This window comes from Oreochromis aureus, linkage group 3 (assembly GCF_013358895.1).
Source record: "Oreochromis aureus strain Israel breed Guangdong linkage group 3, ZZ_aureus, whole genome shotgun sequence".
Taxonomy (NCBI): Eukaryota; Metazoa; Chordata; class Actinopteri; order Cichliformes; family Cichlidae; genus Oreochromis; species Oreochromis aureus.
The window spans coordinates 52,692,546-52,717,205 of NC_052944.1; the positions used below are offsets into that span (position 1 = coordinate 52,692,546).

Below are 24,660 nucleotides of genomic sequence, written 5' to 3' on the forward strand. Positions count from 1 at the left end.
TCTCTGAATTTAGATCAATTGTGCTAATATAGTATGTCAAAATGAAAAAAAAAATAACTCCAATTTCAGATATTTGAGGTTGTGCTGAAAATAATGATACCAAACAAGGCAAGATACACAGTTTTTGAAGGTGAAATATAAAATCAAAAGTAGTCAGAAACAGCAAATTATACCTTAGAGGGGTTAAGGGGGGTTGTTGTTTCTTGTTCTTTACATGCATCGCAGTGGGCTCTCCTGACATCTGTTAAAAAGCATAGACAAGATTACAATATGATGTTCTCTTGAGCTAGCTTGAGCAATAACTTGACATATTAATTTAGACAGCATGGTAAACCAATTTGTGTCTTACTTGTTTTGTTTTGTCTCCAGATGTAAAAGACTCCAGTTAAAATCAAGATGATGCTTATAGCCAAACTAACAGCCAAGCCAATAATAACGGGAGCAGAACTGGATGTGAGCTCAAAGAATTCATCTGAAATAATAAACACAGAATTATATGTTATTTCAACAGATTTTGATTTAGGCTAAAATTCAGCATATCATACATTTTATTAACTACATTTACCTGATACATGTATGTGTGTCTCTCTGCTCTGGTTGGTGTTCCTCTGTTGGACTCTACAGGTGATGTTGTTGCTGTGTCTCTTCTCCACAGTCACTCTGCTGCTGACAGTATAGAGGTCATCAGGACCTCTGAGGGTCTCTGTAGGTCCAGCAGAGAGGTGGTTTCCCTCACCGTCCAACCACAGCAGCTCAGGCTCTGGGTGCCAACCTTCAGATTTACACTCTAACATCACTCCTGTCTTGTCTCTGTCAATCCCTTCTAAGCTGATGTCAGGTGAGGAGACAGCACTCGATGCTGGATGAAATGTACAATTTAAATTACTGATCAGTAATGCAAATCAATAAAAAAATATCTTTGCACAAATGTAAAGATAATATTTGAATATTGGATATCTGATACAGACTGCATACATGCAGCCTCATTTTTTAATGATAATTCAGATTTTTTTTTTTGATTTGGTCATTAATCATATAGTAATTATTTTTACATAATAATTATATTTCATTTCCAAGCTTGAATAACAATCAATAGCTCATATCTGTGTTGATTCAACCTAATTTACTGCAAATACTAGTCCAAAACTGCACTGCATACATAGAATGTATATAATTTGTTCACTTACCGACCAAAAGATCAATAAAAGCTTCTTCATTCTTGTCTGGAATGTAACATCTGTATCTGCCCTCATCTGCAGGTTTTACTTTGGACAGTTTCAGAGAAATGTTTCCATGTTTCAGCTCATCAGTGAACAATGATGACCGACCTATGTAGGAGGGGTTTTTTACATTTATGAGGTCCTGACCTGCACGCCACAGAAACACAAATCTTGGGTCCATGTCAGGTTTTGTCCACTCCAATGTTACTGCAGCAACATTTACTCCTGGTACCAGGTGACATGGCAAAGTTATGTCTTCTCCAGCAGTTGCAATAATTGGCTGATTTGGACCAATTAACCGAGACTGACCTGAGATGAAAAGATGAGTTTATTAATTTATTTTTGAATGAGAACTTCCAAAAAATCCTGCTGAAAATTGATTGAAAGATTTTATTTTCCTTACTGACATTTTAATTTTCTTAATACTTTAATACTTTATAACAAATATGTTAATTCCTTGGAAATATTTAACCTCTGCATATTTTTACCACGACATTTAATTTAACAATTTCACACTTCGTTATAATCTAGATACATTATCTAAATATAGTTTCCAAAGTTACAGCTCTTAAGAATCAAAAGGAATGTTGAAAAGTAACATGAAACCTTTATTCAGAGTAGAGAAAGGAGAAAAAAGTGATGAAAATTGTATATGTGCCACTGAAATAAACAAGACAATTTGAGCCTTAAATTAAAAAACACACACAAATAATAACTGCGATCTTATATTTGAGGTTACCTACAATAATGTACAAGATGGACAACCAGAATGGAGTTACTGAGAAAATAAAAGGACAGTCCAGCCATCTGATGAATTATTCAGCTCTGAAAATGGAAAAAAGAATAATACAAAGAAATAGTTACTAATAAAACAATGACATATGGCCAAGTCAGTTTCATACTTTCACATTCAATTCAAATGCCCTTAGTTTAGGTGGCAGTTACAAATGCATTAACTGATACTTTTAGATCATTTTTCTATTATAAATTGAAATTATTGTCAAAATTATGAAATGATTCACTAAAAATGTATATAATACAACCTTTACTTTGACATTCTCTGATACCATGAAATAGCTGTGATATTTGAAAATGAAACATATAAATTCACACATTAAAAACTTATTTATTTGAAAAATATTGTTTAATTAACAATTAGTAACTCTTCTGACACGCAGAAAATTTCAGCTTTTACAAGCACCTATAAACAGAAATAACTTCCAAGTTCTAATGTGTCCCTTAGCCATACATGTAGACCTGCTACTCTGTACAAGAAGATGTATTAGATGTATTTTGTATGAGATGGCATTTCAGACAAGATATTTGGTAAGATATAAATTAGACATGAAACAAATCAAAATCAAAATACAGCATACATGCTGCATGAAGTTGCACTCATTTAAAAAGAATACACAATCTGACTTAGTAAATCATTACTAAGTTATTGAAACTTCCAGTGTGTGTGTGTGTGTGTCTGTGCGTGTGTGTGTGTGTGTGCAGTGTTGTGGAATACATGTACCGCCGTTACGTATTTAAAATACAAAATATGAGTAACTGTATTCCGTTACAGTTACCGTTTAAAAAGGTGGTATTCAGAATACAGTTACTTTGTTGAAATAAATGGATTACACGGCGGTACTTCCCTGTTTCATATTGTCGCGGGTCAGGACTGTTTGGGTTTGTTTGACAGCTACGTTCTGTTGTTCCAGGCGGCAGCGTTACGGTTGCCATGGTTACAGGGTGACGCGCTCTCTCTGCGTGTTTCCTGGGTGAGAGAGCGCTTTTTTGTTGTTGTTGTTGTGCTAAGCTAATAGGCAGAATGCTACAGGCATAGCTCTAAAGAATGTAGCCTCATGGACAGTGTAGTCCGTGCTGCAGGGAAAATGGACTACCATACCCGTTATGTGTCTGTGAGCAAGGGAGGGAGAAAAAGGAAAAGTCAAGTTGTCACCGAGCAAAAACGGGAGCTGGAAGCATGTAAATGGTAAATGGTAAATGGCCTGTATTTATATAGCGCTTTCATGGTCCCTAAGGACCCCAAAGCGCTTTACATATCCAGTCATCCACCCATTCACACACTGGTGATGGCAAGCTACGTTGTAGCCACAGCCACCCTGGGGCGCACTGACAGAGGCGAGGCTGCCGGACACTGGCGCCACCGGGCCCTCTGACCACCACAGGTAGGCAACGGGTGAAGTGTCTTGCCCAAGGACACAACGACCGAGACTGTCCGAGCCGGGGCTCGAACCGGTAACCTTCCGATTACAAGGCGAACTCCCAACTCTTGAGCCACGATCGCCCACATGTAAATATAATATAATAATAACCACTGCAGCCAAGAAGAGTGCCTGACGAGCCCAGTTGTAAGTAAGCTATTAAGACTCAACTGTACACTGTGTTCGTGTTTTCCTCCGGAAAAAATAAGTTCCGTTGGAGCAGCCTTTCAACGCCTCTCTCTGTCTCTCGCAAGCAAAGTTGACCCAGACAACAAAGCAAAGCTATTTTTCGGCTACAAGCCCGACATGAACCCGACATATTAGCCAGAGGTCCCTTTAATAATGGATTGGATTGGTTTTATATAGCGCTTTTCAAGGCACCCAAAGCGCTTTACAATTCCATTATTCATTCACTCTCACATTCACACACTGGTTTACTACGGTTCGGAGCCGCGGACCTTCAGTAACAGTAATAAATCACAGCAATAGTACATTCACGTAGTTGTAAACAGCATGATAATATATTAAGTAATTAAGTAATGAGAATAACGTATTCTGAATAAGTATTCAGAATACGTTATTCTCATTGAGTAACATAACGGAATACGTTACAGATTACATACATTAATAAATACATTTTGGGGCATGTATTCTGTATTCTGTAATGGAATACATTTTAAAAGTAACCTTCCCAACACTGTGTGGTGTGTGTGTGTGTGGGGGGTGAAGATGTGAACCTGTGAACGTTTGTGCACCTGTGAACATCTATTAGTTATGCCTCATACAAGACTGAAGACTAAGGGGGACAGAGCTTTTCAGTCTGGAACAGTTTACCACTCCAACTCCGATTACCTGATGCTGTGGCGTCTTTAAAAAAAAAAAAAAACAATAAAAAACTTTTGTGTTTAATCAGGCCTTCTGCTAATATTCTTTTGTTATTTGTATTTAACTTAAATTTTGTCTTTAATATGGTTCTTTGTTTATATTGTGTTGTAATTGTTGTTCAGCACGTTGTGATTGTTATGTCTGTGAAATGCACTATAAATAAACTCTACTTAAGTAGAGTAAGTATTTAAAGGCAAAGGATGGTAGAAACCCCAGCAGTGGTTGTTTATAGACTGAGGCCACAATGAGTGTGTCTCTAACTCTGCACAGGAAGAGGAAGGCCTCAAATACTTCATATGTATTTCAGTCTAACACTCAGTCAAGTAGGCAACATGGCAGTCACAACTCTGTGCTTCAGGATGAGTAAGTACCAAGACTTAGTTTTCTGTATGAGTTTATATGAGTTATAGATAATTTTTTTAAGAAAACAACATCAAGATCAGGGATTTATCTTTTTTCTTTGTTTATCCAGTGATGGCTGAATTTATTCTGCTGGGAACACAAGTTCAGAAAAGCTGTACTTGGGATCAGGGTGAGTTTATTTTTTGTGTAATAATTTATTTAGAACTCACTCATTCTTTTTGTATAAACAATGTAAAGAGCTCGCTAAAACATTTTCTGTACGTGCCTACAATATCAGGATCCTCCATTTTGCTTTTTACATTAATAAATTTAGCTGTTGACTTTAAGGTAAAGTGATTTGTTAATGTTGAATTACTAAATTATACCAGAAGGCATTTTAGATTTTTTTTTCAAAACGAAAGAAAGAAAGAAAGAAAGAAAGAAAGAAAGAAAGCAAGCATTTACACAGTTTCTGTTTTAACAAGTGAATAGGTAACAAATAAATTCTTAATTTCAGATGTCGCTGTCCCTCGTGTTACTCCAAACAGACTGCAGCACTTCGAATATGAATCTGTCTTTGCACTGTGATGGCTCCACTCAGCTGAGAGGGTTTAGAAATAATGAAGCATTTAATCCAGCATGTGTAATAAAGAAGACATCATCAGGTTCCTCCTGTGTGTTTGATAAAGTCTATCAAGTAGACAGTGGAGAGTACTGGTGCGAGGCTGAAGGAGAAAAGAGAAGTAATACTATCAACATCACAGTGACTGGTATGTGTATTTTATCTGATTCATACTTCATATCAATTTGCTTTTTTTATTCATTTAGTTATATATTTATATATGTGTGTTTGTTTATGGAATCATGTGTGCCTTCTGCCAGTTAAGAGTATTATCTGGATGTTTTTAGAATAGAATAGAATAGAATTCAACTTTATTGTCATTGCACATGCCACAGGTACAGGGCAACCAAATGCAGTTTGCATCCATTTTGTACCCTATATTGTTGTGCATATTAGTAAAAGTGCATTTTTCTCTTTATCAAACTAGAATTTTACATAATCTTTCTAGATTAACACCAGGAATGCACATAACAAACATGTTTCTGTAATTCTTTAAACAAATGATTCTTTGTTTTAAACATGCTGCCCAGGTGGTTCTGTGATCCTCGACAGTCTGACTCTTGCTGTACCTGAAAGCAGCAGTGTCACTCTTCTCTGCAGAAATAAGACATCTTCTAGTAACTTTGCATTTTTCTACAAAGATGATATCAAGTTGGAACAAGTAGCCATAGAAAAAATAAAAATTAACAACTTTTCCAAGCTGAATGAAGGCCTTTACAAGTGCAGCATCCCTGATGTTGGAGAGTCACCGGGAAGCTGGCTGGCCATGAAAGGTGAGTCATAATATCAATACAGTCTTGATTAGAATGGAAATACCTCATTATTAAGTTTTAAGAAAGTAATGTAAATGTATAGGTACATAATCAGATCCAGTAATTAGACACATGGAAGAAAAGTTCAGCTTTTTCTTTTTTAACTACATAAGGAAAAAATGAAAAAGGACGTGTGAAAAAAATGAGAGAATGCTTTATATTAATTGGGACGAATTTAAAAATGATTATTTAACAATACTGTTGCATATTTTTTCTATTACTTTATTACAATATGTATAATTTATAAATACAAAAACATTCTGTCTGTAGCGTTACCTGCATCGCCTCATGAAGACACTCGCCCTCATGGTTCTCACTACAAATATGTCATTGCCCTGCTTTGGACTGCCATCATCATTTTGATCATGATACTGGTGACTCTGCTTCGTCGATTTCTTCATACAAGGAAAAGCAGAGGTAAAAATGACTGCTACCTCTAATAAACTGTAGGCAAAAGAGTTAACGGAACACAAAGTGTATGAAACATGTAGCAGCCTCGTTGGATTTGACTCTTTCTGGAATAGATTACTTATTTTTAATTCACTGCTATTTGGGCTTACAACCTTAAAAGGAGAGAGAGAGAGAGAGAGAGAGAGAGAGAGAGAGAGAGAGAGAGAGATTACTATGATGTGGAATGATTGACCAAACATTAACCAGTATATGGCTTTCAGTTTTCCTTTATATCTGACTTTATACTAAAGAAGAAAGCTAAACTTTAATTCATCTTCTTTCCCTGTCTTTGTTCATGTCAGGATTTCGGCTTTTCTGTTCATTGCCTTTACAAAGGATACTAACAAGAACATCACACTCTGCTGAAGCCAATACAGCAGGTCAGTAGTTTGGAGCAAAGTAGTGTAATTGTGTCAACTGAGTTTTGTTTTTAAATTGCTAGAAAGATGTGGTTCTTTGTATTTTGTTGTATATGCCTTTGGCATAATTTTATTTGGTTCTTTTTATTTTATTGTATATGTTGCCACAAAGCAAACAGTATTTGGTAGTTGATAGATTGAAGTTTACTTGATATTTTATTTGAATTGGTCTTTAGCTCAGTGTGATAATCACAAAATGTCTCAATTATTAAAACCTTTTTTTAACATACACCACTTCATTTGAGAGACTAAAATACTTTTAATATTTATAACAGGTTATTTATAACAGAGTCAAATTTGGCAGCTGAAGTGTCACCATGTAATGTTTCAGATACGCTGCATACATATTTTTACCTCCTCTCGATGTGTTATATTCGGGGTTTTGTTTGCCACCCATCTGGCGTTTATGCTAATCTGAACCTGTCTTATGTCAAACCACAGCATAAATCCACAGGCAGAAAAAGCATACGTTCAGTCTGTAATGTCAGTATTTATAACTGGTTATGTTATATACAGCTGTTTTGTTTTTGTTTTTCTTCAGATGATTCAGATGAACTTGTGTACTCCACTTTAACCATACATGGGGCACAAAAAAGTTGCCAGCTGGGTTAGTATTTTGAATGCATATAGAATTTTTTTTTTCCCCAATAATTACAATATTATGATACCAGCCCACTGAATGCTCTTTAAAGCCACTGTGAGATAATAATTTTAACTTTATCCTGTCAGTAAAGATGTTAAAATGAAATGCCAGTGAAATCAAAATTTGCTAATACATTCCTAATTATTTTATGTTATTGAAATATTTTATGGGAATGATTTCAGATTGCTGTATCATTTCTCCATTAAAGTAAAACATGTAATCTTCTTGTTGTTGTTGTTTTTTTTTGTTTTTTTTTAGCAGAATCAGACTTGACAGTGAATTCCAGAGTAGGTGAAGGCCCAGGCGTCACAGTCAAGGAAGATATTTATTCCTCTATCCAGATTGTAAGACTATTGGTCTTTGGCCTTTTCTACTTGCTATAAACAATAGTTATAGTATAACATCTATAGTATAAAATTGCTGTGCTTATTTCCAATTTCCCAAGTAAAATATAAAGAAATGAGTGGTGGCTTAAGACTTTTGAACATTATGTATCTTCTTTATTTTGAAAGTTAGCCTCTTCCATTCTGAGAAATGCATTCAATTTGCCGTGGCTGTCATGCATAGTACTTTCAGTGAAGTGGCCATGTAATTGTGCTAGGCCTAAAACAGATATCGTATTAGTCTGTAGTGGATGGAACTAGTGCTGGTGTAAGGGTGTGAGTGAAGTTATGTACTTGTCTACTAACTCTTGAGTAAATCTTGCTTACTAAAGAAGGCCTAGGTTTTAAGTTCTGTGAAAAAATATGTGCATGTTTATTTTATAATATTTTATTCTGTCTTACAGGCCACAGAGTGCAGTGACACCTGACTGCAAAAGCAAGGCATTCTCAATTTAAAGCTGTGCTGAAAATCTAAAAAAAAACCCCAAGAAAAAATGTTTGTTTTAAAAAGTGTAAATGTAATTTTGACAGTACTTTTTTTGGTTAACTTTTTGGTACCTGCAGTCTCCACCTGATGTGGACGTGAAGACAAATTTTGATTGTTTCCCCCTTTCCAATAATTATTGTAAATTATTATTCAAAATGTGTTTTTACATTTTTTGAAGTCAGCCCTGAAGTCAGTTTTACAATGCAAGCAAATAGTTGCTCAATCTCTTTCATAATGAGTACTGTTTTTATATCACCATTTTTTGTATGGCGTAATTTGTGTAATATGTAATTTGTGCAGTACTTTATGATTTGTTGAAACAATATGAGAAAATGTTTGTCACAATACTATTTTTGTTGTTGTTTTCAGGATGAACAATGAGTCTTTGGGCTAGTGCTTGTCATGTAATTAATGTATCCTTAGTGCTTATTTTCTTATTATATTGTTTTATGTACTTTAATAATGAAGGTCTGTAAAGCAAGGCCACTTTTGACTTACAAACTAAGTGCTCAGCCAGACTGAAAAACAGGAAGTTAGTGTAGAGTTATACAAGCATATTAATAAATACAGGAAGCCAGACAGAAAAGAGGAACTTGTGCCATAAAGAATGTTGGTATCAAAACTGTGACGTGTAAAGTACCAAAATAACACCTATATGAGACACAGTTTATGATTCTAATGTTAGAAATCCTGCAACTGGCGTTTGGGCTGTGCAAGGGTCTCTCTCTTCCAGAAGATGGTCAAATAAATCAAGAAATACAAATGTTTTGACCACTATGAGTCTTCTTTCTGTGTTCTATCATGGGGACAAAAGAATCGGGGTTAATATGCTCCTTCTCTTTCAGCTGCGGCAGTATTTTCATTTGAAACTAGAAAAGTGAGCTCTCTAGCTTTGATTGACAAACTGAAGAATAAACATGTTGGCTCTAAAGCTTAAAATCAGCCAAACATCTCCAAACATTCAGGATTATTTTCTGAGGAGGAAACTGACTTTGCTCCCAAACAGCTGCAAAGTCGTGTTAACTGATGACAGACAGGCAGGTGCAAACTCAGTTTAATTTACGTAACCTTAGTAAAAGTGCTTAATTTTCAGTCGTTTCAGACAGCTGGGCTCTTGAGTTTGTATCAAGCAGTCATTTTCAAAGGAGAAACCGAAACAATTCAACAATTGACTCCACCCACTCTGTAAACAGCAGAACAATCAGCAGCGGTCTGTGGGTATGTAGCTGTCATGACAGTAAGACAATATGGCAAACCTGCTGCTGCAGTCAGCTCTATGTTATATCTCTATTTGGCAAATACATTAAGAAAAGCACAAAGGCTCAGCCATAGCTGCAGGTGACCCATCAAACACTCACGAGGAACACAGCTCAGCTTAGACTATGACCTTTCATTTTGTAATTAACCTGCTCCATAGCAGTGTAACTTAAGCACATAACTAATGATGATGTACAATGTAGCTTGCCATCACCAGTGTGTGAATGTGTGGATGACAGGTTGTGTAAAGCGCTTTGGGGTCCTTAGGGACTAGAAAAGCGCTATACAAATACAGGCCATTTACCATTTACCATTAAGATAAGATGGGGCCTGATTATTTAAGACCTTGTATGTGAGGAGCAGGAATTTGAATTCAATTCTGGATTTAACAGGAAGCCAATGAAGGGAAGCCAATACAGGACAAATATGCTCTCTCTTTCTAGTCCCTGTCAGGACTCATGCTGCAGCATTTTGGATTGAAGGCTTTTCAGGGAGTTTTTTGGACATCCTGATAATAATGAATTACAGTAGTCCAGCCTGGAAGTAATGAATGCATGAACTAGTTTTTCAGCGTCACTCTGAGACAGGATATTTCTAATTTTAGAGATGTTGCGCAAATGGAAAAAAGCAGTCTTACATATTTGTTTAATATGTGCGCTGAAGGACATATCCTGGTAAAAAATGACTCCAAGGTTCCTCACAGCATTACTGGAGGCCAAGGTAATGCCATCCAGAGTAAGAGTCTGGTTAGATACCATATTTCTAAGATTTTCAGGGCCGAGTACAATAACAAGAGTTGGGAGTTCGCCGGTTCAAGCCCCGGCTTGGACAGTCTCGGTCGTTGTGTCCTTGGGCAAGACGCTTCACCCGTCGCCTACTGGTGGTGGTCAGAGGGCCCGGTGGCACCAGTGTCCGGCAGCCTCGCCTCTGTCAGTGCACCAGCATGGTTGCTGTGGCTACAATGTAGCTTGCCATCACCAGTGTGTGAATGTGTGAGTGAATGGGTGGATGACTGAATGTGTAAAGCGGTTTGGGGTCTGTGGCGTGGGTGTGGTCTCTGGCCAGCTGCAGAGGAGAGGTGACGCAGCGAGCTCCCGGGGCAGCGCAGGGGCGGGGTGAACAGGTGTGCTGGGATCTGACAGTGATTGTGTCTCTTTATATGTTGGCAGTGACAGTCGGAGGAGGGAGAGCAGACGTGACAGCAGAGAGAGAGCGGGAGTGTCTGTGTCCCAGTGAACAAAAACCAGTGTCAAATAAATAGTTCTGCTGTCATCATATTCGCTCCAGCGTATGTTTATCGGGTCCAACGTTAAAGGGTCCTTAGGGACTAGTAAAGCCCTATACAAATACAGGCCATTTATCTGAATTAAGAAGCAGAAAGTTAGCGGCCATCCAGGTGTTTATGCCTTTAAGACATTCCTGCAGTTTAACTAATTGGTGGGTGTTATCTGGCTTTATAGATAGATAGAGCTGGGTGTCATCTGCATAGTAGTGAAAGTTTATGCTATGTCTTCTAATGATGCTGCCTCGGGGAAGCATGTATAGTGTAAATAGAATTGGTCCTAGCACTGAACACTGTGAAGGTCCATAATTAACCTCAGTGTGTGAAGATTTTGCGCGTGTAGATTTTGGTACACAGAGGTGTTGAAATAGTGCCAAAATACATCAGCAGAGTGTGGATGACATGTAAGAGTAAAAGACACTGGATTAAAACAGAAATGGACTAAAAAGAAGATTTCCAGCAAAATCCATGTCACAAGGTATAACACAGCCAACATGATCACAATTTTTTTTTTTTTTTATTAAAAGGTCCTTAGTAGGGCATGTGGGTTTTAACAGTGGAGTCAATAACAGTCACTCCCCTGTGGTTCAATCACAACAGTGAGATTCCTGAAATTGTGCTCATGCCTGACTATCACACTCCCACAACTGATCATGGATGATATGCCACCTTCAGTTTTTTCCAGCATGAACGGTGTGTCTTTGAGCTAGTGCTCCCTCTCCTTGAGCTGCTACTATATTTTCCTTTCAAAGTAGAAAAGTGAGCTCTTTAGCTTTGATCGACAGAGCGCAGAACAAACCTGATGACTCTAAATCTAAAATCAACCAAACACCTCTAAACTTTCAAGATTTTTTCTGAGGAGGAAACTGACTCTGCCCTCAAACAGCTGAAAAGTCACAGTTTTCACAGTTTAACACAAACAGGTGTAAACTCAGTTTAATCTACATAAATCTAGAAAATGTGCTTCGTCTTCAGACAGCTGGGCTCCAGAGTTTGTATCAAGCAGTTATTCAAGGGAGAAACCGAAACAATGCAACAATTGACTCCACCCACTCTGTAACCAGCAGACCAACAGGAACACCGATCAGATTAGACTGTGACCTTTTAGTTTAAAATTAACTTGCTCAGTATCAGTGTAACTTAAGCACATGACCAAAACTGAAAGCTCAGAGTTTTTTTTAAGTCACCTTGATGAGACAAAGTCCTGCTTTAAGTGCAGGTCTCTGCACAACTCCAAGAACAGTTCTTTACAAGCATAAATACAACTTTTCTCACACTTTTGTGAGAGCTTTTAACAACTGACAGACATTTGTCATCTTGTATGTGTTAGGTGTAGGCTGTGTGTTGCATGGTTTCTTGACATTGCATACTGCTGAATCATGAAGAGAATGTTGGGTGCAGAAGGCCTTGTTGTTCTGATAGCAGAAGAGACAGACCACATTCCATACCCCCACCTTTACAGAGAGCAGAAAGACAGGGAGCCGAGGTCATAACATAGGTGCCGTGTGAGAGAAAGAATGTGCATGTTTAGGCTTTTACGACTAGGTGGGGGCCACTAGAGTCTATAAAAGGCTGAGTAACCCGTCACCATTTTGAGACTTGCTGTGACCCTCTGCAGGCAGGTCTCCCCATCATGATGGTTCATATGCTCTTAAGTGTTGAATTGTATGGAAATAAAATATTGTTGATTGAGCATTTATACACCGAGTATTGTCCTTCCTTCAGCCCAAAGATTAAAAGAATTGGGAGATTTTAACAATGGCAAAAAGTAACAAAAACCCCGAAAATACAAAATAAACTTACATGAACAGACGGAACACACAGCAAAATGAACGGTAGCTCACAACAATGACAAACTGAAACACAGGGCTTAAATACATAGAGGGAGCAATCGGGGAATGGGCAACAGGAGGGAAACACAGCTGGGGCAAATCAGGCCTAACGAAACAGGGGAAGCAAAACCAAACACATTAACATAAGACACGCACCTCCAAAGTAAAACAGGAAACATGACACAGACTGAACTAAAGACAGACTCCCACGCACACACTGCAACAGAGGGAACAGAGAGGTAGGGCAGACATAGACACTGGCTGGACACGGGGATATAGCCGACAGGGGAGACAGCAACTAAGGATAACACAGAGACATAAACCAAAAGACAGAACTCTAACAAAGAAACCAAAGACTAGAAATGATAAATAATATAATGAACTCAAAACCTCTGGGTCAACAACCCAGGCATCCTAACAGTATGTGCTGACAGTTTGACAATGAAAAAACAGTCTGACTTTATTCAGAGTTTGTACAGTAACATTAAGGGGAAAAAAACTTTTGTTTTTCACAACAAATTTTTGTGTTTTGTTATAACGTTTGTATTTGTTTGTTCTCTGACTCAAAAACCAAACAAACAAATAAACAAAAAGACTTACCACAGATAAAGACCCCAGACTCCGACACAGTGATCCAAACTGCCTCTGTCAAAGTGAAGTGTCTTAAGGAGCTGAGCGGGAAACAAAAACTGAGACAACGATTAACGAGTCACTGCGAACCTGTCTGATCAGTTTCTAACGTTCATCTGTGCACATTCCTTGGTCTATTTATCAGATAAACACAGAGCACAACAAACACAGGGACGGTTGACCTTGATTGAATATTGCATCAGATCAGTACAGATCATGTGTAAACCAAAAAGGAGTTCAAAATGGTTTCAGCAGTTTCTTGTTACCTTCAACAAGAAGCTCATGTTTTGGTAGCATTTAATTTTCATTCTGTTTATAAACACAACAGCTGTAAAAGTTTTGAATGTATTCTGATAAAACTCTGTAGGCTGTAGAGCAGGATCATGTTCATATCAATCCAATAAGGTTTCATTTACATCCACCGAGGTCTTCATGGTAAACTTTATGAGTTGTTGGTGGAAAATTGGCAAACCGCCATAAAACTCAGAAATTATGATTCTTAAAAGTGTGCTGTGTAATTTCAACATTTATGAAGTATAAAGATTCACAATATCATATCACATTTAACCTCTGACCTCTCGCTAAGAGAGGTCAGAGGTAAACACTGGAAGGTGCTGAACTTTGAGTTTGTTATAAAATAATCAAACTGAAACTATATCTCGCTTTGCATTGTTCAAAAAGGGGGAAGCGTTCACATGGTACGTTGTCTAAAATATCATACTGAACGTGGCAGTTCAGGACTGAATGCACACTGATACGAGACTCAGGATTAGCAATGACCAAATAAATCTATCTGAAAGTTGTATTGAAAAACAATTCATACTCAAAATTTCGTTGGTGATATCTGGTGACCACAAATATGAAGAGCAGCTTGCATCTACAGCTTGAAATGAACTGCTTCATTATGATTGTCCACTCTACAGAGTTGAGTTATCAGCTTCTGTTTGATACAATGTGACATTTCTGTGAGCTATCGGGGTACTGTTGTGGTGCTTCGAACATTTATATTTTGGGGTGAAAAAATACATGTTGTGTTTATTTGATTAATAAATTATTTTGATGAATAAACATGTTTAAACATGTGCCTCGCTGTGATCTTACTTTGTTTCTTTTTTGTCATTAGATAATAAAACAACAAAACAATCTTATAATAGGTTAGGAGTATGCTTGTGCTGTGAGGTCCCTGCCTCCACATCATTATGTAATTAATCAGGTTTCTTAACAGGTTTGTTTATACATAATATAACTCATATGTGTGGTGTATTTTTATGTTTGTTTCAGGCCTGTCTTGCATACAGTGCCCTGCAATGATATTAAAGGAATATGCTACTTGTAGTCAACTCTTTTCACATTTGTAAACCTCATTTCAGTTGGGTACATATTATGTTACCTTCAAAAGCAAATTAAATATTTGGATGACCTATTGCAGTGTCTAAGAGTAATTCAGAATCACAGATTTTAATATAATACACCAGTTTAAGGTCTTCAGTTATCAAAACTGAGACAAAGGCTCAATCATCCTGACCAAATGTTTCAAAATAAGTCAAATAACAATTTGGGAGGAAGAAGAAGAAACATGCACAACCATGTCCCTTGGACCACTGTGAGCAACAGACGACTGTGGTCACGCCAGGATCAAATCCATCCAAGTTACATGGGTTATTAAAAAATCGAATTACAACATTTACATTTATGTTAGACTACTTTTAATTAACCGCTTTAGCCACTTACAATGAAAATTTAAAAAAAAATCTTGTTCATGACCTGTGTAGTATGTTAATACTATTGGAAGTAAAAATAACTTGAACTCAACTTTTTTTTATAAAGCTCTGACTTGTATTATGTCCTGTAACAAAAATACAGCATATAAAGAACAATGTTGGGCAATTAATTATATAGTTACTTCTTCAAAAAAGTAACTGAGTTTTGCAAACAACAAAGTTTTTTGCAGCTGTTTACCTAAAAATGAAGCCAAGGCGGTTTTTAAATAAACATTTCAAACTATTTACAGAACAATCAGCTGTTCTGCATCATATTTGATGCCACACAAATGATTTGTGCCACTCCAGAAAATAATTTCTGTCCACTATGAGATAAAGTAGAACAACAGCCTGATACCTGCAGGCCTGACAACAGGAGATGTATCACTCCTGTGATACATCTCCTGTCACTCCTATCACTCCATTCAGCAGTTGCCTCATTTTTCTGACACACACAACAAAACTATTGAGCACACTACACACTAACTACACAAGATTTGCACTAAACGTCGCAAATCTCTCGCAGTCCACATGGTACATTTTTCCACCAACAGAAAAGGGCGGGGGCGTCTTGCTCACAGGCGGAGAGTGCTTTCCTTATAAAACGCTGTTTTTACCGTTTCTTCCGCGGTAAATATAAACAACGATAGTATTCAGGAAGAAAAACAAACATTGCATATACTTTTATCATAACTCTGGTTTTACGTGGCCTATCAACACAATTTTAAAAACTGGTATAAAGTCCACACTTTTTCCGTCAATTGTTCTGTCTCTCCTGCTCACATCTACACGTTGTCATTAACGTGGCTTCACTCCACATCAGCCATGCCACTTTGCTAGCTAAACACCGGTGTCGGCACATAAAGACGCCGTCATAGCCTGTCAACCACGTTGATTAGCTGCGCATATACGAATGTGAATGGATGTGAATGTGCAGCATCAATTCAAGTTAATGTATCACAAGATCTAATTTAGCTTAGAGAAAGAAAAATCTTTACACAAGGTAATATATCATATGAGCATAAACATCACACACACACACACGTGCACACACACGCATACACAAAGAGAGAGAAAGCCATATCCTCTCTCTATCCATGTATCTCTTTCTCCCAAACACACACACATACATCACATATTCAAAGCCTGAGTGTTTCAGTTTTAAATTTTCACATATTTCATATTTTCTGTTGTGTTTATCTTAATTGTTGAAGGTTTCAGTCTTGCTGCAGTTTGCATAATAAATGTTCTCATTGATGAATCAGATGTTGATCAATTTTTCTTAAAATAAAATACTGACATTACAGGATTTCTGATTTTAGTACATAAAGTGGTGTGGTGTGGAGACTTTAATGCTCAGAGCACAGTATGGGGTAATTATAAGAATGAGAATGGAAATGTAATTGAGGATCTTATGGTAAACAAAATGTATATATATTTGAATGATGGAAGTGGAACAAGAGTGAATGTAAGAGCAGGTACAAAATCAGTAATTGATCTCACTTTGGTTTCAGAGTCACTAGCAGGTATTAGTAGATGGAAAGTAATTGGAAATACCACTCAGTGATCACTATCCTATAATGACAGGAATAAATTTGAGGGTGGAAGAGTATGAAATGGGAGCAGCAGAGATGTGGAATTTCAGTAGCGCTGATTGGGAATCATTTAGGGTCATGAGTGAACAGCAGGTACAAAAAGCTGATTCAAGTGTTGATGTTGACGATTTAAATCAATCTGTGTGTTGTGCCATTTTAGAAGCAGCAAATTGATTTAAAAAGAAGAAAGGAGTAACGCCAAGAAAAAGATTGCACTGTGGTGGAGAAAGAAATGTAATGAAGCAATTAAGTCTCAAAATGAAGCTTTCAAAATGTTGAAAAGAAATAATAGCACTCAGAATCATATTGACTATAAAAGGTTACAGGGTAATTTGAGAAGAATTATAAAAAAAAACATGCAGAGAGAGATTTGTGGAAAAATTTTGTAATTTAGTGGGAAGACAGACTAAAATAAATCAGGAATCATCATTGATAATGAAAATGAATTAAAAAAGAATATGGATATTCAATCCTGAGTGATGGAGAAATAACAACAATTAGGAACAAAGAAAAGGCTAATATGATCAAAAAAAATATTTGCTAAAATTCACAGTTCAGACAATGTTGATGAAGAAAGGAAAAGAGGAAAAGAACAAACATTGGCTGAGAGAAAAAATATTAAGACAGAGGAAGATAATAAAGATTTACAAAATATATCATTTAAAAAACAGAATTGAATAGAACACTTTCAAGATATCAACTTCAGGAACCAGATACCGCAAACCAGGGAAAGATATAGCAAAACCAGATAATTCTATATCAATAGCATTGACTTCTAACAAATGCAAAATAATGGAGAATGATTAATGATAGATTGATGTATTACATAGAAAGTAAAGGATATATAAAAATATATATAAAGGCTATCCTTCAAGCTTGGGACCTCTACCAGAGGCCTGGGAGCTTGAGGGTCCTGCGCAGTATCTTAGCTGCTCCTAGGACATCGCTCTTCTGGACAGAGCTCTCCGATGTTGTTCCTGGGATCTGCTGGAGCCACTCGCCTAGCTTGGGAGTCACTGCACCTAGTGCTCCGATTACCACTGGGACCACCGTAACCTTCACCTTTCATATTTTCTCAAGCTCTTGTCTGAGCCCTTGGTATTTCTCAAGCTTCTCGTGTGCCTTCTTCCCGATGTTGCTATAATTCGGAACCACTACATCTACCACTACGGCCATCTTCTTCTGTTTGTCTACCAACATTATGTCTGGTTGGTTAGCCATCACCATTTTATCCGTCTATATCTGGAAGTCAAACAGGAGCTTAGCTCGGTCATTCTCCACCACCCTTGTTGGCGTCTCCCATTTTGACTTTGGGACTTCCAGGCCATATTCGGCACAGATATTTCTGTATACTATGCCGGCCACTTGGTTATGGTGTTCCATGTATACCCTGCCTGCTAGCATCTTGCACCCTGCTGTTATGTGCTGGATTGTCTCAGGGGCATCTTTACACAGCCTGCACACCCTGCTCTAAAGATGCTCCTGAGACCCCAGCCTCTATGGATCTTCTGCTCAGAGCTTCTTCCTGTGCTGCCATGATTAGTGCCTCTGTGCTGTCTTTCAGTCCTACCAGCCACTGGTAGAATTTCTGGATGTCAGCAATCTTTGCTATCTGCCGGTGGTACATACCATGCAGGGGCCTGTCCGTCCATGATGATTCCTCGTCTTCCTCCCATTTCTTGGGTTTCTGCTGCCTGAGGTATTCACTGAGCACGCCGTCAGTTGGGGCCATCTTCTTTATGTATCCGTGGATGTTCGCTACCTCATCCTGACACTCACTAGTCCCCGGCCTCCTTCCTTCCACTTAGCGTGCAGGCTCAGGGTGCTGGACTTGGGGTGAAACCTTTCATGCATGGTAAGGAGCTTTCTTGTCTTGATGTCAGTGGCTTCTTTCTCCTCCTTTAGCCAGCTTATTATCCCAGCTGGGCACCTGATCACAGGCAGCGCGTAGGTGTTGATAGCCTGGATCTTGTTCTTACTGTTCAGCTGACTCTTCAAGACCTGACCCTCTGCAGGTCCTTGGTGGTTGCAGCTTTCCTAGCAGCCTCTTCATGGTTCCCATTTGCCTGTGGAATCCCCAAGTACTTGTAGCTGTCCTCTATGTCTGCAATGTTGCCTTCTGGTAGTTCGATCCCCTCAGTTCTGACTACCTTCCCTCTCTTTGTTGTCATCCAATTACATTTCTCCACTCCGAACGACACGCCGATGTCATTGCTGTATATCCTGGTCGTGTGGATCAGTGAATTGATGTCTTGTTCACTCTTGGCATACAGGTTGATTTCATCCATGTACAGGAGGTGACTGACAACTGCTCCGTTCCGTAGTCGGTATCCATAGCCAGTCTTGTCAATGATTTCACTGAGGGGATTTAGGCTTATGCAGAACAGCAGAGGGGACCTTGGTAGATCCCGCACTTGATGGCAACTTGTACTATGGGCTTGAAGTTGGCCTCTAGTGTTGTACGCCACATCCCCATTGAGTTCCTGATGAAGGCTCTTAGGGTCCTGTTGATCTTGTACAATTCTAGGCATTCCAAATCCAGCTGTAGGGCATTGAGTCATAGTCCTTCTTGTAATCAATCCAGGCAGCGCACAGGTTGGTCACCCTGGTCTTGCAGTGACTGCTTGGTCTACCAGTAGCTGGTGTTTTGCGCCTCTGGTTTTCTTGCCAATCCCTTTCTGTGCCCTGCTCATATATTGACCCATATACCTGTTCATCTTAGCCGCTATCGTGCCTGAGAGGAGCTTCCATGTGGAACTGGGGCAGGCTATTGGTCGGTAGTTGGATGGGACTGGTCCCTTCTGGGGGTCCTTGAGGATCAGTACTATCTGGCCTTCGGTTAGTCATTCTCTGGGTATCTCTCATTGACTAGCAGCTGGTTCATTTGTGCCACTAGGTGCTCATGGAGTGCAGTCAGCTTCTTCAGCTAGTAGGCATGAACAATGTCTTAGCCTGGTGCTGTCCAACTCTTCATACTCGAGACCCTTTCTTGGATGTCTGCCATGGTGATGGTTACTGGACAGTTTTCAGGGAGGTTGCTGTGGTCTGCCCTCAGATCCACTAGCCAATGAGCATTGCCATTATGGATTGTGTCCTTCTCCCATATGCTCTTCCAGTATTGCTCCGTCTCCAGCCTGTTCTCATATTGTTCACCCTGCAGTGTTAGGCAAGTTACTTTGAAAAAGTAATTAATTATAGTTACTAGTTAAGTAACTGAGTTACAAGATTCTAAAAGTAATTAATTACTTGAAAAGTAACTAATGTGTTACTTTAAAAAAAAAGTTTAACCATGGGGTCCAGGGTATATTTGGCCATTTTTCACTACTTTTGATCTGACCTCTACATTGACCTTTAAAAACTATTTACTTTGCATTTGTTTGGTATCATCCTTTTCAGTACAACCTCACATGTCTGAATTTACAGTTATGTTTTCATTTTGACATACTGTATTTTTTTTTTTTTTACATGTAATTTGACATATCAGGACCAATAAAGCAAGTAACTACCGGTACAAAGACATCTCAATAAAGATTAGGCCATTAAAATTTGGATTATAACAATAGAAAAATAAAATAAAAATAAAGAAAAAAGGGGAAAATCCCACACACAGAGAATAAAAAACAAGAAAAATAAAAAACAGAAACAAATAACAAAAAACAACTCCCCCCAGAACCAGAACAAAAAAGAAAAAAGCAAACAAAAAAAACCCATGGTACTAAAGTTTATTTTGTTGTAAGTGTTTTCAGTGAAATGAAGTAAATGATAAAAGGCTGCTACATCTGTGAAAACTTATTAACATTTCCTCTGAGTCTGAATTATATTTTCTCCATTTTAAAAAGGACATAACATTTTCCAGCCAGCATGATCAGGCTGGAGGGTGAGGAGCTTTCCAAGACAGCTAAATTCTATGTCGTGCCAGCAATGAAGTGAAAGGAATAACATCTAGCTCCTTACGACTAAGGTTTAGGGTGGCATCTTCAGAAACACCAGAAATGGCAACTAGTGGGCATGGTTTGAGTGTAAAACTCAAAACATGAGAGAGCACTTCAAAATAAAAAGTCCAGTATAATTGAAGTGTCGGGCAGGCAAAAAACATATGAGTTAAATCACAGGGGGAGGTGTTGCATCTGTTGCACAGGTCAGGAATGCCAGGGTATATTTTAGATGTAATCTGTATACTGTCTGAAACTGAATAAGGGAGAGTCTTGCACATGAAGCTGAGATTACTTTGTCCCAGTAACCTTCCCCAAACTTAAGACCCAGTTCCTCTTTCCAACTCGAAGCAATTTTTTTTTGTTGAGTAATTGCCCGATGGCATAATTAAAGTATATATTTTTGATATTAGAGCCGTCCTGTGAGGCTTCAACTGGAATGAGTCTTCCCACCAAGGCTTGAGAGGCTGACTTGCAAACTTTGGCAAGATAGAAGATGCACAGTGTCTTATTCGAAAGTAGCGGAACAAATGATACGAGGGCAAATCATACAAAGAACAAAGGTCACTAAAGCTGAGAAAAGTGTTATCTAAAGTCATAAAAACATTTGATACCTTTTCTTGCCCATCTACAGAAGGAGGAGTCCACCAGGGATGGGGGGAAGAGGTGGTTGTTGCAGATTGGGGTCAGGGCAGAAGCAGAGACTGAATTGAAGTGACGCCGGAATTGATACCATATTTTTAGAGACACAATTACAACAGGGTTATCTGTAAACTGTAACAGGGAAACAGGAAGGGATGAAAATAATAGTGCTGAAAGTGAGGAAGAGAAACATGATTGAGCCTCAAGGCAGCATCAAGTAGCTTGAGCATTGTTCAGCCAATAGGTATACTTTTGAATATTGGCTGCCCATTAGTAAAACATCAAGTTGGGCAGAGTGAGACCCCACCACTGAGCTCACCCTGTTGTAGTGAGGTCATACTAATCCCGGGGGTCTCATTTGACCATATAAATGATGAAATCATTCGATTCACAGATTTGAAATGGGATTTAGGTAAAAAAAACAGTGGGATACACTGAAAAGGATAGAGAAATTAGGGTAGAATAGTAATTTTTATAATATTAATCCTGCCAAGAAGTGATACAAGAAGGTTTGCCCACCTTTGAAAAGCCAACCTTACATAGGTCAGCAAAGGGTTAAAATTTGCAGTTCGCAAAGCTTTAAATGAACTGGTAACATGCACTCCTAGATATCTAAAGCCTGAAGAAACTAAGTGGAAGTCAAAATCAGTTTGTCTAAGCTCTTGTGCAGCTGGGTTTCTAATAGTGATGGGATTTCCGGCTCTTTATAGAGAACTGGCTCTTTCGGCTCGGCTCACTAAATAGAGCCGTTTCTTTCAGCTCCGAACTGGCTCTTCAGGTTCTTTTGTTGCGTTAATTAATTTATTATTAACAATAATATAAAAGTATGCACAAAAGGAATTACTAATGTAAAAAAAAAGTGGTTTTATTTATATATATTTATATATAAATATATACGGTGGCCCCTAGAGACAAAACACATACAAACTCCAAAAAGTACGTACAAACTCCAAAACACATTTCTAGCATTAACTGAATTTCAAAACAGAGCTACCTAGATCACTTAAATTACACAATTGAAAGCGTATTTGTGTAGTGTTTCTGTATTTATACACAAGCACTCATACGTATTCAAATAATTTTAAAAAAAATGTTCATTTACCTGCTACTACCACACACCAAATCCGGTCGGTGGTACTTGCAGGCTTGTGTAGCCTCTAGGTAACAAAAGCTCAACACTGCGCCTAGCATCCTGGAGCACTTCTGTTGTGTTTTGTACGTGCTTCTGAGTTTTTATGTGTTTTGGAGTTTGTACGTGCTTCACAGTTTGTATGTGCTTCAGAGTTCGTACGTGTTTTGAAGTTCGTACGTGCTGCTTTGTCTCTAGGGGCCACCATAAATATACTTTTATTCATTAACTCCACATAAAATGTAATAAATAGAACATATAATACAAAAACCAACTAGTCACAGTTCAATTTTTAACTATTTAAATTTTCAGCTTTTATATAGGGATGAGTAAAGCTGCTAGAGACATACCCTAAAAGACTGGCAGCTGTAATTGCAGCAAAAGGTGGTTCTACAAAGTATTGACTCAGGGGGCTGAATAATTACACACACCCCACTTTTCAGTTATTTATTTGTAAAAAAATGTTTGGAATCATGTATGATTTTTTTTCGTTCCACTTCTCACATGTACACCACTTTGTATTGGTCTTTCACTTGGAATTCCAATAAAATTGATTCGTGTTTGTGGCTGTAATGTGAAAAAATGTGGGAAAGTTCAAGGGGGCTGAATACTTTTGCAACCCACTGTATGTTTTACTGAAAACTGGTCTATAACAAGATGACCGTACCTCGGAGGGGAGAAAAAACCCCAAAAGAAAACAACAAAAAGAGAAAAAAAAGAAGAAGAGAAAAAAACAAAACAAAAAGCCCCCCCAAAAACCCACATAAAACCAAATCAAACAAACACAGGAACAATAACACAAGGTGTAACAACCACATCTGTAGGCCATAGTTTCCACCCACCCCACCCACTTGGTCCCATTTCTGAACTAAGGTGACCTCAGTATATCCCCAACAACTTCAACCTCCTGGCCCAAACTCCTGCTACATAGAAACTCCATACAACCTTAACATTGGAGTATATATTCCAGAATAAATCAAACATCCTAGGAATCAGTAAACATTAATTAAAAATATTACCAAAGAAACATAAGAACCAGGTTTTAAGACAGTGACAACTAATATACCATGAAATAACAGAAATATACAGTGCTTGCCTGCCTTCTCTGTAACCGTCTGATTGCCTGTAAGTATGCAGGGATTCAAGTCAATTTGTCAGTTACTGTGGACTTAAAGCTTCAGACGTTGGTCAAATTCAGTGTATTTGGACTCCAAAGTGTTAATGCGTTGACCGTGGTCCTGAACTGCAGACTGCACATTGTCTAACTTAGAGGACAAGTCCTTGAAGTAGAGGTCTGCGCGGGAATGTTTTTTTAGTCCCGCTCCCGCCCGCTCCCGCAAGATTTTGTACCACACCCGACCGCTCCCGCTGTATATTCAGTCTTTGTTCACCCGCTGCCCGCTTAGAATAATTTTCTACCCGACCCGACCGTTCCCGCTAAATTTAGATCTGGTTTCCAAAATCTCACATTTAAATGGGGTACCACCAAAAAATAGAGATAACAGATAAAACTGCAGGTTGTGCAATGATTGTATTTATTTTTCTTAAACAAGATGCATTTATCTGTCAAGATGCAACATTTATCTTTTAACATGGAAAACGTGTTGCAAAAATAAAATAAATAAAAACGAATACAGCATTGTGGCCTATTTGTTATTTTTATGTAAAATACAAACGTAACATTTTTCTGTCAACACAGTAGGGAAAGTGTCGTGAAAAAAAAAAAAGTCACTTAAAATTGTAAACAAAAGAACAAAATAGTTGGCCACTGCGAAATTAAAAAATGATTGTTTAAACTATCAGTTTAACGAAAAAATGTCCCAATGTCGAATTCAAGGTCTCTCCTACAAAAGAAAATATGCATATATAAATACAACAATAAACGACGTCTCAAAATTATAAACTATTAATCAAATGAACGAAACTTACTTAAAAATCCAAATTATTTTAAATTTCCATGCAGGAAAAGAATGTCACTGACTGATGAGGGTTTCAGTACTGAACGTCTCTCCTCCAAAATCCGACCACAAAGGCTGAATGCTCTCTCGGAAGGTGCACTCGTTGCCGGGATGCAGAGGACAAATCTTGCAAGGTTGCTCAGGGCAGGGAACTGGGAACTGTT

The 24,660-nt window shown here is 38.1% G+C and overlaps 2 protein-coding genes across 6 annotated transcripts in view; one reads left to right on the top strand and one right to left on the bottom strand.

Moving 5' to 3' along the window:
- The window catches only part of LOC116317362 (butyrophilin subfamily 3 member A3-like), a 43,125-nt gene extending 29,599 nt beyond the window's left edge, over nucleotides 1-13,526 (bottom strand). For 4 of the 5 annotated variants that reach the window (XM_039601519.1, XM_039601534.1, XM_039601532.1 and 1 more), the window contains exons 1-6: nucleotides 13,451-13,526; nucleotides 1,964-2,045; nucleotides 1,188-1,529; nucleotides 566-859; nucleotides 350-472; nucleotides 174-241 (exon numbers count right to left, since the gene is read on the bottom strand). In XM_039601519.1, coding sequence (XP_039457453.1) covers nucleotides 174-241; nucleotides 350-472; nucleotides 566-859; nucleotides 1,188-1,529; nucleotides 1,964-2,027 — 891 coding nt within the window. In that variant the 5' untranslated portion in view covers nucleotides 2,028-2,045; nucleotides 13,451-13,526. The remainder of the gene's footprint in view (nucleotides 1-173; nucleotides 242-349; nucleotides 473-565; nucleotides 860-1,187; nucleotides 1,530-1,963; nucleotides 2,046-13,450) is intronic. The other variant, XM_039601512.1, reaches the window with a different exon arrangement.
- On the top strand, nucleotides 5,229-9,181 carry LOC120433921. The gene is made up of 7 exons (XM_039601003.1): nucleotides 5,229-5,433; nucleotides 5,816-6,058; nucleotides 6,368-6,514; nucleotides 6,850-6,927; nucleotides 7,508-7,573; nucleotides 7,868-7,953; nucleotides 8,397-9,181. Exons 1-7 carry the CDS (start codon nucleotides 5,229-5,231, stop codon nucleotides 8,418-8,420), a joined length of 849 nt encoding a protein of 282 aa, XP_039456937.1. The 3' UTR covers nucleotides 8,421-9,181.
- Nucleotides 13,527-24,660: the final 11,134 nt, after the last annotated feature.

Coding starts and splice junctions, on each gene's coding strand:
- LOC120433921 (XM_039601003.1), top strand. CDS start 5,229: ATGAATCTGTCTTTGCACTGTGATGGCTCCACTCAGCTGAGAGGGTTT. Junction 5,434..5,815: donor TATCAACATCACAGTGACTG/GTATGTGTATTT, acceptor CATGCTGCCCAG/GTGGTTCTGTGATCCTCGAC. Junction 6,059..6,367: donor AAGCTGGCTGGCCATGAAAG/GTGAGTCATAAT, acceptor TTCTGTCTGTAG/CGTTACCTGCATCGCCTCAT.